We start from the raw sequence: 14,083 nt of genomic DNA, 5'->3' as shown, positions 1-14,083 counted from the left end.
GGGATAAAGCAATTAGGTTTTAATGGCACCATGAAGCTCTGTTTTTCAGCAAATAAAAATCTGTTTGTCTTTTCTTTGCTTCTTTGGCCATCTGGAGAGCTATCATGTTTCTGGCAAGGTTGAAAACTCATAGGTAAAAGGGGAATAAAATAGGGTGAGGCAGTAAAAGAGCTACAAGGATCTTACTTCAGAAGAGGAATTGGGGGAAACTGAGAAGAAAGAGCATTTACCTTCATAGCTCAGAGACAGCTCTTCAGCTGTGCAGAACACAGATTTTATTTGAGTTTGAACAGTTTCAACTGGGTTTACAATTTCCAGCCTTCATTGTGATGCCCTATAAAGAGATTTTATTCGAGTTTGAACAGTTTCAACTGGGTTTGCAATTTTCAGCCTTCATTGTGATGCTCTATAAAGCCACATTTTTCTGCAGATCAAACCACAGATCACACACGTCTTTTAAAGTTCATGTTTTTTTAGAAATATACCATATAGCAACTTTTTCTCCCACCACAGCATCTTCAGATCAGAAAAAATGCCCACGCTGTCTGCAGAGACTTCCTGGTAGAGGCTATGGACGGTACAGAGAGAGTAAAAGACTTGCTAGGACAACCACTGCAAGCTGGGCAAGACAAAGATGGGTGCTACTGGAAGAAGTGGGTCTCAGATTACAACAATTACTCACACAATAGGAAAACCAGCCTTATTACTAAATGATTTTGATTTTTTACAGATGAGTTGGCTTTACATGTGAAACCACAAAGCTTTGACTTTTTTTTCTAATCAAGCCCACACATAGAAGAGCTGGTAACAACAAATCAGGAACCTCATTTTCACAAAATATCAGTGAAAATTTCAGATCATAAGATTAGTAAGACTGAAAAAAAAAATCAGATATTTATAAATTTGGAAAATTTATTAGCCATAAAGTGGCTAGTGCCAGCTAGTTGTGCCCCTGCTTCAAGGATGAACCAAGTGAAAAACACAAGCTCGAGTACAAAGTGCAGTTATTTCATGTCTGTTCTAACAGGAAGTTGCTTTTTTACTTCACCTGAAAAAGATAGCTTTGATGAAGAGTGATTCTGGCAACAGGAAGCTACAGGGTCCTGTTCTGACATGGTACTATCAGTGAGAAAACTAGGTTTTCTCTGTTAGTTCTGCAGGTCTTGGGGAAAAGAAATGTTTTGGTATGATGTGGTTAAAGAAGTGTGCAGTAGTCTAAGGGATAGCAATTCGTGTTCTTTTTGGCAAGGGATCAACTTCTTAGGCGATTCCTAACAACAACCATAAGCACTCTGTTGAAGGATATCCTTTGAGAAACATTAATAATTTCCTGTGTATGTGTATATAGCATTAATGGCAAGACCCATACTGATGGATTACACAATGCATGTGCACATATTTAATCTTACCTTCTAGGCTTGGAGTATGGCAAAAATGGGAGCTGCTAACCACCGTATAATGCTGATTTCAATACTACTCCTGCAAAACTGATATACTTTAACGAAAAAGGTTATCCTTAATTTAAAACACAGCATAATTTTAAGTTTTTATCAGTACAGTTAAACATAATTCTTTTATGCCTTAGAGTAAATCTAAAAATAACCTGATTAGGCACTGTCCAAAAAAAAAAATCAAAACCAACCAAACAAAAAAACACCAACCAAACAAACAAAATAACAACAACAAAACCAAACCCAAAAAAACCACCCCCAAACCCCCCCCAAAAACCCACCTCATCCCCCCCCAAAAAACCAACCAACCAAACAAAAAAAAATCACCAAACAACAACAACAAAGACCCCAGCAAACCCCCATCAATTTATGAACCGGTGACACTGACTTGACATTCCACTTTTCCAGCTGGCAAGATCCTACAAATGCTAAATTACAGGTATGGAGCCCTCCGAGGAAATTGTACGCCTATGACTACTGAATCCAAGTCAGCTCACATAACCAGCTAGCTTCTAAATCACACTGTGCGTGTCACTACACTGTTTATTATCCAGTCAATAACCAGCGCACACCCGGCAACTGAAGAACCAGGATTTGGGGGCAGTGTATTTTTCATACGTGCCCCTCAACACAGATGAGCACAAGCGTCAAATACAAAACTCAAAACTATTTTCCTCTGACCAAAGGGAAAACAAGCCTGCGATGGGCAGCATTATTAGGTGTGCTGGTGTGTTTAATGCTGGGTAACTTTTCCTGAGGAAAAGCAATGAAAGGGAGTGCCTGGCTTAAGAGCGGGCAGCGGTACTTGAGCACCTGAGCATTCATCTCTGCTATTAAAACCTGGGAGCAGAGTTTAAGCGCCGTGGCCTCTTTTCGGAGCCCCGTTCGGTTCGCAGGCAGGCTGCACGGCAGCGGTCAGCGCCCAAGTCCCATTCCTCCTTCACCTCTGCGCAAAGCCGGCTCCCAGCCCCGCAGCGGGAAGGAAGGAGGGGCCCCGGGCGCGGGCTCGGAGCGCGGTGGGGCGGTGCCCCGGCCCCGGGGCGGTGCCGCCTCTGGAGCAGCTGCGGCGGGCCCGGGAGCGGCTGTCGGTCGGCGGGCGGTGTGTGTCTGTCTGTCAGCCTGTGGTGCGGGCAGCCATGCGGCGCTGGAGGCTCCTTCTCTTGCCGGCGCTCCTCGCCGGGCTGGTCTCCGTCAGAGGTGAGAGGGGCGGGAGCGGTGCCGCCGAGGCTCGGGGACGGAGCGCTCCGGGCCGGCGCTGCGGAGCCCCGGCAGCGGGGCGGCCCCGGGGGGGAGCCGGGCGGGCCCCTGGCTGCCCGCTTTTCCGTCTGCCCAGACCGGGGAAAAGGCTCTCTCCCTCCAGCCTTTTTTTCCCCCCTTCTTCTTTATTCTCATTTAACTCTCTGGGAAAGTATCTGTGAGCTTTCAGCCCGCCTTCCGCGCTGGAAGCTGACTGGTTTGTCAGCTGCGGTCAATCCGTGGTTCTCGCCCCAGCCGGGCCCTTGGGCGCACGGTGGTCCTCGAAGGAGATTGAAGGGGGTTTCGCGTCCCGGGGAGCTCGGCTGGAGTGTAACTTCCATTTTAGGAAAGAAAGCGGAGTTACGGCAGTCCCAGGGCATCGATAGTTACTCACCAGAAAATCTGCTGTCCCACGACAGCCTTTAAAAAATAACTCTGGCGAAACCCCAGGGTGAAACACACTGGTATGTTTCCGAAAAGCTGCTTGTTGCTTCAGTATGTATCAGGGGCGATTTTCCTGAAACGTGATCAAAAAAGTCTGTGTGTAATAGTACATTGGTATGTGGTAAAAAAGAAACATTTGGGTGTGGAGAAAGCAGCAAAGTCCCCAATATGGAGCTTTTTTTTTTTTTTATTTTCCAAGCGGACAACTGCTGAACTGGAAAATGCAGTCCAAACTGTCATTGCCTATTTATATGACTTACTTTTAAGACAATTTTTTTTTTTTTTACTATGTTAATAAGCATAGTTGCTGATATGCCTAGCTATTTTTTTCATGTACTTCATGAAAACAGCACCTCAAATCTTAAATATATTACCTCTTCTCTGTAAAAGAGAAGGAAAAATACGTGTTCCTAACGGTGTTTGGAAGCTGTAGATAGTGCGCACATGATGCCAGATAAGCAGTTTGACAACAAGGCTGCTTGAATTCAGTTTTGCTGTGGCCCTATTGTGGTCTTGATTTTCAGGTTGTAGAAAAGTGGAACTCTTGGAAAAGTAGTACTATTTTACAGAAACCACTTTTAAAACTGATAGATGACTCAGGCTGCTTACATTTATCATCTTTCTACTTGTGTGGAAAACTTCCTCCTCTACTTCTGCAAGCAGTCCTCATGGTCGTGGACAGCGAGATCTTTGCTGTGGTGCTCTTAACACGTGGAAGTATTTGGGGCCACTAAGAAACAGGCTTCCTAAACTTTTTGCCAAGTGTGGAAATGAGGTGTCTGGATTGTTCTTTACTGAAAGGAAGGTGCACAGCAGCTGCCTCTGGGGATCTTATTTGGAATTCTGAGAAAAATGATACTACATTTTAAACTGATTGCTTTTAGAAAGCTGGTTAATTTGTATGAGTACTGGTTAACGTCAATAATGCAAGCTGAGTAGATAGGTTATAATTAGTTCGGACATTTTTTCCTTGAACAAAATGTGTAAGAATTTGAGAACTGCTGAGAATGTCAGCTTGGACAGGGTGGAGCCCTCCAGGGGAATTTCAGATTTGTGCTCATGCAATCTTAAATGACAAAAGCAAAACCTGAATTACATGCTTTTGAAAAACTTGATTTCACTGTTGGTGGGCTGTCTGTAGTCTGAATTTACTGCTATAGAAAGTTAAGGGTCTTGCTTTATCAGCAGTTCAGCTGTCATGCAACAGTGTGGAGCTGAGTGGTTTCACTGGGACTGCCTGCTTTCCTGATTCAAGCAGAAGTATCTGTGCTCTGGACTGATTACTTCTTACAGGATCGTCCACTTTAGGCACAGGAAAGCTTTCAGTGTTAAATCAGTATTCAAAATATCAACAAAGATTTGAATGTATTATTAAGCAAGGGTGAACTGTGTTATTTGAGCTTGCTTAGAGAAAGAGCTCACAGTTTTAACCTCAAAGCTGCTATTTAGGTGTTATTTTGTGTGCCAAGTATGAACTCTGCCAGTCTGGCAAAGCTGGAATTGAGATGTTGTTGGGGTTGTATCCACAGGAAAGTTGAATGTGAGTTTTTTATATCACGGTTTTCTATAGGCAGATATGACAATATGCCCCTGCTGAGGAGCAGGATCTCTGTTTCTCTTCCTCCTTATTGTTTGGTCTGGTGCCCATCGAGGCCTGCACTGCGATGATTCAGCTTGATAAGTCAGCAAATGACTAATCTGCATTGGGTGTGCTCTGCGGAGTGTTTGATGTGTGTCCCTGCCAGCACAGGGGAGTGGCAGGGCATAGCACGGGAGAGTGGAAACGAGGTAGGTACAGGGGAGGAAAGGGCAGGAGGCTTCGTGCTGTGGCTGGCTGTGAGGTGTGAGACCAACTCAGCCATCTTATCCCTGCAAAATCATCAGGTTAGCCCAGTGTCTAATTCAAGACATCTTGTTTTCAAAATACAATGAAGAAAAAAAAAAGAAAAAAAAAAGAAAAAAAAAAAGGCAGTAGGCAGCATGACTTCTGTACAATGTGTATGAAGACCATAGCAGATGATAAATGACCAAAAAAAAATCCCAAACAAACTCAAAAAAACCAAACAACAACAAAACAGAAAAACCGCTTGCATGATACTCCATACATGGACTTTATTTTAGAGGTCTAAACCAGCCTCAGTGATTCCCTGTGATTCTGTGCATGACGAGCAGCAAAAACCTGCTGCATTCAGACACAAGGCTCTAAAGTCTCCCTTATCTACTGTAGAAAGATCAAGGCATAAAAAGGCTGGCTGCTTACTGAGGACCTGGAGTTTGGACAGGGATATATGGTTTAAGTATCTCTTGCAAGAATTGGGTAGAGCTTGATGATTGAAACACAGTTCCCACAAGGATGCCTGGAGGTGAGTAAAATGCAGGCTGTAAGATGAGGTATCCGTGTGTTAAGATCAGTAGCCTGGGGTGAAGTGCAGGTGGAGATCCTTTCTGTAATTAGAGGGCTCTGAGCAAGGGAAGGAAACACTTGTTTTCCTGGCTCCTTGCTGTGGCAACTCAGCGTTGGGAGAGATGACTAGTTTGACTAGTTGGGTGAAAGATGGTGAAATGATCCTGTCTGTAATCCAGTAGATGGAGCTTTCAGCTGGGACAGGGAGGTGCCGCAGGGACTCCTGGAGAGTGAGTTCTGCTTTGTGGGCTCTGGAGTTGTTTGCCTTTTAAATCTGATTTTGAAAACTCTAACAAAGCTAATAATAAGCCAACAAACCACCATATAGTTTTCATTTGAACAATTTCAGCAGCAGTGCTAGAGTGCATACATGGCAGCATGAACTTTAAAAATGCAGCACTTGTTTCTCCCTCTTTCTATTTTCTCTAATGTGAAACAGCTAATAATTTTTTATGTGGTGTTATATAAAATGGCCACTGCACTGTTACATCAAAATGATGTCAGTGCAACAATCCTCAGGCTTTCGTTAAGCCATAACTGTTAGTTTCAGTGGTTTCACTTGGCAAGAGTTAAGTGTGACTCAGCCATCTTCCATCTAGCCAAGACCAATTTCAGTATTTTCCTGATGTTACTCTGGTTCATGATTGGGTCGCTTGTGCTTGAGACTCTTGTCTGCTTTAACTCTTGCTGTCTTGAACTTCTCACTGCAGTCATCTTGAACTACATCAGATGTCAGCTGTGTTAGAAAGTGTAATGATAATAGTAGTCATTGGTTAAGATCATTTTGACAGGAGCATTCTGCTTTCTTCTTGCCTTCTGCAAACTGCTTTTGTATGCTCTGGCACAGAAACCTGCTCTTTGGAGTTTAGTAAAAATGTTTTGAGAGAATGTTATGAGCAAAAGTCTCAACTCGTGGAACTTAGTTTAACTGTCAGTTTAGGCAAACTTCTAGTCATGGGTTTGAGAATTGAGAGAAAATAATTGAGCTATCAAACACTAAAGCCCCTCCCTCTTCCCTACTCTAATTTTAAGCCAAAACAACCCTACCCTCTCTATGTCAGCTTCCCTGGTTTTCACTGCAGGTTGTGCTCAGCCCATCTTCTGCTCCTTTGCTGGGGTGACATGCAGAGCAAGAAGGTTGTAATGAGCTTAGTGTCTTTCTGTTGCTTCATGCTGATCTTCCTCTGCTCCTCTTTGCTTTTCCATGTCCAACCCACTATAGGCTGTGAAAGTCCAGGAACTTATTTCTTTGTGGTGTGAGGCCTGTTTAGAATACTTTTTCTAAATACTGAACAAGTTTTTTAAGTGTAGAACACTTCCTTTAAAACGTTTAGTTGATATGTCAAATGCAGGAGTAACTCAAATGTGTTTTGGGAAAAAGATCATTTTGAAAGAAAACTTTCACATTTTAAGTCAGGTCTGATCACACAATATCATTGACTGCATAACAAATGTATTTACTCTGTGCACATTTCAGTCATTTGTGAAGTGTCCACATGCTCTAAATATCTGAAAATGACATCCTTAGCAGTATTTGTAAAAGGAGGGCCTCGTGACTGGGGTAATGGTTAGTTAAATGCAGATGTTAATTCTGCTCTACTTTTCTCGTAGCTTGCATCCTGTAAAATTCCAATTGGATCTCTTCTTGCTTCCAAATTTTTTTGCAGGAAATGGTATCCGTTTCTTGATGTGAGTAAAGTATCCACAAAGCTCATTTCACTCTTTTTTTTAAGAGTTTTAATCATGATAAAATCAAACTTTGTTTTTTGTTTTTAGAATAGTAGTCCTTCTTTCATTGGTTAACAGTTAAACTTGGTATACAAGTTGATCTTTCCATGAAATGGAAGTGCTTTTTGATTAAATACCCATCAATTTAATTGGTAAAAATCTGATCTTAATTATAAAACTGTCTTTGCATGCTTTTTTGCTTAACCACAGAAAAAAGTTGCTTGAGTATTTTCTGTTTGTGAAGAAATCTGTGAAGCAAGAGTTTCTGGAAAAAGTGCAGTTAGAGTGTTCAGATTTTTACTTTTTTACTACTTTTTTTTTTTTGTTGTTGTTCCTTGTGATTTGGAGAAGAGTAACCTATGTGAAGAGGAAAGGAACCAGTGGAGATAGTAGCGAGATGTGGTGAATAAAAAGTGAGGCAAATGTGTTGGGTCGTATACAGTGTTTATTAGAGCTGACGCTATTGTTGGACAAATTAGACAGCTCTCGAGTCACACAAGTCCTTGTTAAACTTAGAAACAAGAAGTTTCAGGATAAGCTTTGGGGGAGGGGCTTGGAGAAGCCTATGCAGAAAGCTTTTAGATAAGGCTGTCTTTTTCTACATTCTATATCAATATCTTTCAATCTACTAATTCATCCCTCACCTCCAGCTATCCATACCCGTCTGTAGTTTTTCTCTTCAACACCAGAAATGCCTTTCTGCCTACTCTGTGTTTCTCATTCCATCCTGGATGCTGGGCATCTTGCAATTGGATCCCAAATTCAGTAGTTACTTATTATATATATATATATATATATATGTATAACTACTATTAGTAGTTATCTATTGCCTGCTCTCTCCCTCCCCAAATCATGCAAATAGTTATTGAGACATCTCTTCTTCACCTCAGAGCTACCGCTGCTTGTCTTAGGCAGCAAGTTTGGAATCTGAATTACAATATTCTTCTCCACCATTCTCACACAAACTTTCAGCTTTCCTTTTTTCTAATTTGGCCTTCTGTGAAGGTTGGCTCTTTTCCTTGTATACTAAGCAGAGATGTGGACCTTTTTTTCCCCAAATTTCAGGCCAGACTTGTGATTCTAAAGCTTGTGGCTGTAGTGAGCTGACAACTCCTCTGTATCCAGATTTCTCCCCCTCTCTCCTTCTTCTTCCCTGTCACTGTTGTTTCTACTCCTATTCCTTGGGCATTGCCATTATATCTTTGTCACTGGCTCCACTGCCAGTCTTATATCCTGGCACAGCTCCTTCAGCTTGCAATTCTTACCTGTCCTGTATCCATTCCCATTGCTTTCCTGTGGTGTTCTGTGAAATGATTAAGTTCCTAATAAATGAGTAAGTTTATAGTGCAAACTGAAGTCTGGCATGTGTGATGTCAAGCCTGCAAGTGGTTAGCACTGGAATATAAAATCTAATTTGGTTTTAGGAAGTGATGCAGAATCAAAGTGAGGATGATGAAAGTAATGCTTAGAGTGGACATGGAGAATTCTTGTTAAAGGTTTTGTCTAAATATAACAGCAAGACTTTTACAAGATGCAGTTGAACTGGAAATGCCTACAAGTCCGCTGTGAACGCATTCCAGCTGTTTTTCTGGGTTCATGAACACACTGAAAGTACTAAGAATATACAAAAGGGAAGACTTGCCTTTTTCCTCAAGTACTAAAGGATAGGAAGTACAAAGGAAAACCTCTTAACCTTTGTCAAATGAAAAACAAAACTTATGTCACGTTTCTGGCTTGCCATGTATTTGTGTCAACTTCTATGACTCAAATAGTTGTGAACACTGTACTGAGTCTGGTTTCCTCAACCCACACTTTCTCCATAGGAAACCCTCATCATAAAACCCAAAGTCTTCCTCTTTCTTTTAGCACAAGAGGTTGTAACTTGTTTCAAGTACACAGATTGAAAAGTCTGAAGAGTCTTTTTAGCCATAAGTGAACAAGCCACAGTGAATATAATCTGGAAAAGCCAAGTCAATTTTACTGTTCAGTTAATGTTTCTGGTTAGATTATAGATTTTGTTTGGACTTTACTATTAGTATACAAATGTACTGAATTGGTAAGAATTGTGGTGAGGTAGGTAAAAGAAAAAAGCAGTGAAATTGTCATCTTACAAGTATCAGCAGACATAGGAGTTCTGCTTACTGTGAATCTTAAGTGTGCTGCTAAAAAAATAAGAGTTTTCATCTGGCTCTGTATGCATTGCAAGTGCATATTTCAAATAAATTTTATTTTAAAGAAGGAATTTATTAATCAAAATCCAAGTTCCATTAATTTGTTCAACATAAATTATAATTTAACTTTTTTGTTCCTTAATCAGAGTGAGGATTATTTACTAGTCTAACAGTTGAGGTTTTGGGACCAATGTCTGTGCCAATCATTACCCAATGTCTGCCAGATCATAAATTTTGTACTTCCTACTACTTTGTACTTAGTACTTCCTCATTTTTTGTGCCAAAACTTTACCATGTTTCATCTAGTGCAGATTGCTCTAATCTTTTGGCTCATGAACCTTGCTTCTACACTTTGTTTTTCCTCTGAGCCCCCCACCACACCAGGATTACTCTTTCTTCCATTCCTCCCTAACCAAATCCAAGAGGCCACCAGAGATGCAGAGTGTGAGGGTGCAGATCAAACAAAATGCTATTTCTTAACTGTTTGAGAAGCCTTTAGTCTATCATCTTACAGACTTTATTGCTGTACGAAGTGTTTTACTGATTCGGGATGAGCAGAAAAAGCATGCAGCCCTTGAAGTCGTGCCCCAGACATCACACAATTGCCCTGAAGCCCTTCTCCCCTTCTCTGCACTAAGCTGGGCAGGGTACTGAGCTGCAGAAATTCATGTAGAGGTCTGACTACTTGTGATGGGGCCGCTGTTTTGAGGTACACACTTCTGGCCAAGAGTCTTCATGGATGTCAGATTCTTGTCAAGAACTTTTGAAGCTCTTGCTAGATGTAAATGCAGAAAACCTTGAGAAGTAATCAGAGTCTTCAACATTGGAAGAGGGAGAAGTGCTGACATTCTGGCTTTGACCTTTGGAGGATGTTATGAAAATTTGCAACAGACCCTTGCGGACAGAGAGGAGGGCTAGCATGCAAAATACAGGATTACAAGGGGAAATATTTGTGTGCATGAGGTATCCTAGCCATACTGGGCCATCCCAAAAGTAGTTTTACACGGGGTTCTTGTAGCTTTCAAATGTTGAATATGACACAATTTGACTAATCACTAACACCCACAGTACTGAATACTAGTCATGATAAAACTTTGGAAAGCACCTATATTTTATACTGCTTTTCAACGAATTCAGACATTCTTGGAGTCAGATTCACTTTATTTAATTATCTGTGATGCCAGCCAATACTAGGAGGGTTTCTAAGAGGTGTTACAAGGGTTACGATGTTGGTTGTCCAGGCATATATTTTGTTATCTCTAAGCTTCTAAGAAATAAACTCAGTATTTAGAGGGCCAAGCTGTCCTTTGGTTTATTTTACTTTAGCATGATCAGTACCAAAGTGTCCATTAAAATTCCACTACTACATTGCATTGTAATGTAAAATGTGAACTAATAAACGTTAACAAAGTTAATATACTTCTATGCTACAAAAACTGATTGATACAATAGTTAGGGAAAGGGAACTTACATAACAAGGGTAAATGTGAGCCTTGTGGTCAGAATGCACCTGGTTATGGAAATTTAGGGTATGTGAGTAGTAGCTGCGAGGCTTGTCAGCTTTGCAAAAGCTTAAATCCTGTCTGTTGAGCAGAAGGAGCTCCTGTTTGAAGCTGTAGACTGTGAGCAACATGCAATTAGAGAATTTTGGTATCTTAGTCTTATAAAAAATGAACTACTGACATTTCTTATGCCAAGACAGAACTTCAAAAGTGTCTGAATGCAAAGCAGGTGTTCGGTGACTTCTTGATCTTGGTGAGGTTTGAGAATAGATTTTCCTAAGACTGCTTCCAAGCTCCTGATCCAACCCCCTGACCACAGAGGCAGTGATAGAGATCAGAGAGGTCTTGGTCCCTTGTGAGCTTCCCTAGACAAAAAGTGATTACACTGAGACCTGGGAAGAGGGGCAGGGGTACTCCTTGCTTACTCCAGGGGATGAAGGACAGGACAGGGCTGGCTTCAGCAGGTGCTCTGTTGATGCAAGAGAAGACAGTGGCAGCAGTGGCCCTGGGCTGGCCTTGATAACATCAAAAAATGTCATGTTTAATGCACAGAGTGACATCAATGTGGTTTAGGGTTGCTGTGAGGAAGGTTCCATGAACTCAAGACCAGTTACCTAGATGGGTGAAAAATTCAGCATGCAGGAGCAAGAACTAAACGAGCTTTAAATAACTAAGGCGAGGCAATTTAATCAAACATCTGTGGCCTTTGTCAAGGATATGCTGCGCGCAGATGCTGACAAGCCCATGCTTCTGTCTGCCAGTTGCATGTTGTTTTAGTCCCTGAATTGACACAAAAGGTAACTTAGTAATAATTTAAATGCTCAGAAATTTTATGGTCACACATTTACTAAATGCATTTAGGTTTGTTAAGGGCAAGTACATAGATGAAATATAGATAAGCGTTGTGTATGGCACTTACAGTCTTGAATTGTGGTCAGGTCCTCCTGAAATTACAGGTAAGAAAAAAATGAATAAAAGATCAGATAAATATGTCCAATGACTTTTGATTATTTGCTATGTGGATTCAGTACCTTTGTTACAGTTTGCAAAACCCTTTTCCTCTCTTTCTACTTCCCATCCCAATGCCCCCAAAACTTGCCATCTCTTGGTGGAAGTGCCATCCTTCTGTCACCCAAATGTCCTTCTAACAGCTCTTGTTAGTGTACCTTAGGTTTCTGCTTACAAATTTCAGGAGACAGCAATGCATTTCAGTTCTCATTTGTAAAAAAGAATTACAGATAGACAGAGTGACTTATTTTATCTATAGTTCTAAGACTTTGTTGCACAAGGAGTATGATCCAATGGCTAGGATTGGCCCATGCCACAGAACCATAGTCTGCTGAAGCTGGGCAACATCTCTGGAGCCCTCTCGGTCCCACCACCCCTTGCTTCAGAAGGGTCAGCCACTGCAGGTTGCCCAAGACTGTGCTCAGTTGGGTTTTACTTATTTTGAACACGTGGAGGTGGTAGTCTCTGCAGAAGTCAACTTTCCCCAAAGCATGTTACAAACCAGTTTAACACAGAAGACCAAAGGAAAGTAAGCCTCTGTGAGTAAAATGGATTGGATCCAGAAAGGTTCAAAATATACCAAAAAATGTGATTAAAACCAAATGAGGTTAGATGTTGGTGCCAAAAAAAATTATGTATTTTATTTAATAGTCAAAGAGGAAGGGGAGGAAGGGCTGGTGAGCGGGTGTGTGGAGGGTGTAGGGGGACAGGGAGAGAGTGACGGGGCTTTGGCAAAGCGTATCAGTGACGTCTTATTGCTCCCCTCCACCTGGTCTTCTTGGTGGTGGGGGTCCCCTGCCACCACACCATGCTGAAAAGTGTGCAATCCTGTGGGTTAATGTACGTTTGGGGTAGGTGGGAGTGCCCACGTGCCTCTGGGGGGACTAGGTTTGACACTGTCCCTTGCAAGACTGTGGATCGTGCTGCAATGCTCTGTACAGGGTACCCCTTGGGGGGCCTTTGATGGGCCATGACACCCCCTTCTGCTGTGGATATGCTTTCCCCTGGGGAAGGGGCCCCTCAGCCGATCTCCTCTGCACAGTGGGAATGGGTGTTCACTGCCTCTGACCAGACACTTTTATCACCCCACACACCCCAAACCTCTCTTCCCCCCCACGCTGGTATGAGGGTCTGTTCGAGCCCATCAGCTGATAGCCCTGGGCTGTGGCCTCCTCCCAGAAGAGGTTAAGCTTGATCCCTCTGTGAATGTATTTATTCTCTCCCCAAACTTGAATTTACTTTATCTTATCTCCATCACAGAGCAGTTCAGAGCTTCAGTCAGAAGGGCTGTTCAGGGTGTGGTGGTTTTCTCTGCAGCTTTTGTAATACAGTTTTGCTGTAATAGGCAGAGATCCTTCATGAAGATGTTTAATGTATAAATCATAACATTCAATCTCTGACAGCATAGAATAATAGTTCAGCTCTTTCCAAGCTGCTGTCAGTGGCAGTATCTTGGAAGTCCTTTAAATCTTAAGGAGAAGATATCGGATCTGTGGCTTTTCTGATTGATGTTGTTTTGCCACTGAGTGCTATCACTGAACATCCCAGCTGCAGTTTGGAGGGAAAGTGGTCACATCCACTATGGACATGAAGAATTACAAACGGTAAGAAATTAATCAGACTGCGGTAGACAACTTATCCCTGGTTGGGTTGTGATTAACATGTCATATATTTGCTTTCATTCTCACTATCAGGTTGAAGGGACTCACAGGAGTTCTTAGTTTTGCAGTTCTCTTTCACCCCTTCTAATGAGCAGCTCAGCATTTGGCAGGCTGTTGCCATCATTTTGGTCTCCTAGCTTTGCAACTGATTCAGCCCTTCTGTGTGCTTTCTGCTGATTTAGAGCTATTTATTCTGTCCTCTTATTCCTATGTCAAATCCTCCCTTGGAAAGCTGCTAATAGTGCAGCTCTAAGAGCTCCATTGTATTTTCCTACTTTCTATAACAAAAGTTGCCTAGTCCATGGGAAACTTGTAAGCAAGCAAAATTCCCCAAACTGTTCTTCAAAACATGAGGGTTTTCTCTTCCAAATGCCTTATTTTACCATGTTTTGTTAAAAATCCCTCACACTACTGGTTATTTAAATAAATATTTTTGAGTCAAAATATGGCCTATTTATAGGCTTTCTAAAAATGCTGA

The 14,083-nt window shown here is 41.9% G+C and overlaps 1 protein-coding gene across 1 annotated transcript in view; it reads left to right on the top strand.

The window, feature by feature from the left end:
* The first annotated feature begins 1,892 nt into the window (after nt 1–1,892).
* The window catches only part of LOC136375126 (CD99 antigen-like), a 29,539-nt gene continuing 17,348 nt past the window's right edge, over nt 1,893–14,083 (top strand). The window contains exons 1-2 of the mRNA XM_066340486.1: nt 1,893–1,913; nt 2,348–2,648. Coding sequence (XP_066196583.1) covers nt 1,893–1,913; nt 2,348–2,648 — 322 coding nt within the window. The remainder of the gene's footprint in view (nt 1,914–2,347; nt 2,649–14,083) is intronic.

This window comes from Sylvia atricapilla, chromosome 2 (genome assembly GCF_009819655.1).
Source record: "Sylvia atricapilla isolate bSylAtr1 chromosome 2, bSylAtr1.pri, whole genome shotgun sequence".
Classification (NCBI taxonomy): domain Eukaryota; kingdom Metazoa; phylum Chordata; class Aves; order Passeriformes; family Sylviidae; genus Sylvia; species Sylvia atricapilla.
The sequence above is the reverse complement of the archived record's forward strand: the minus strand, read 5'-3'. Positions and strand labels throughout refer to the sequence as shown.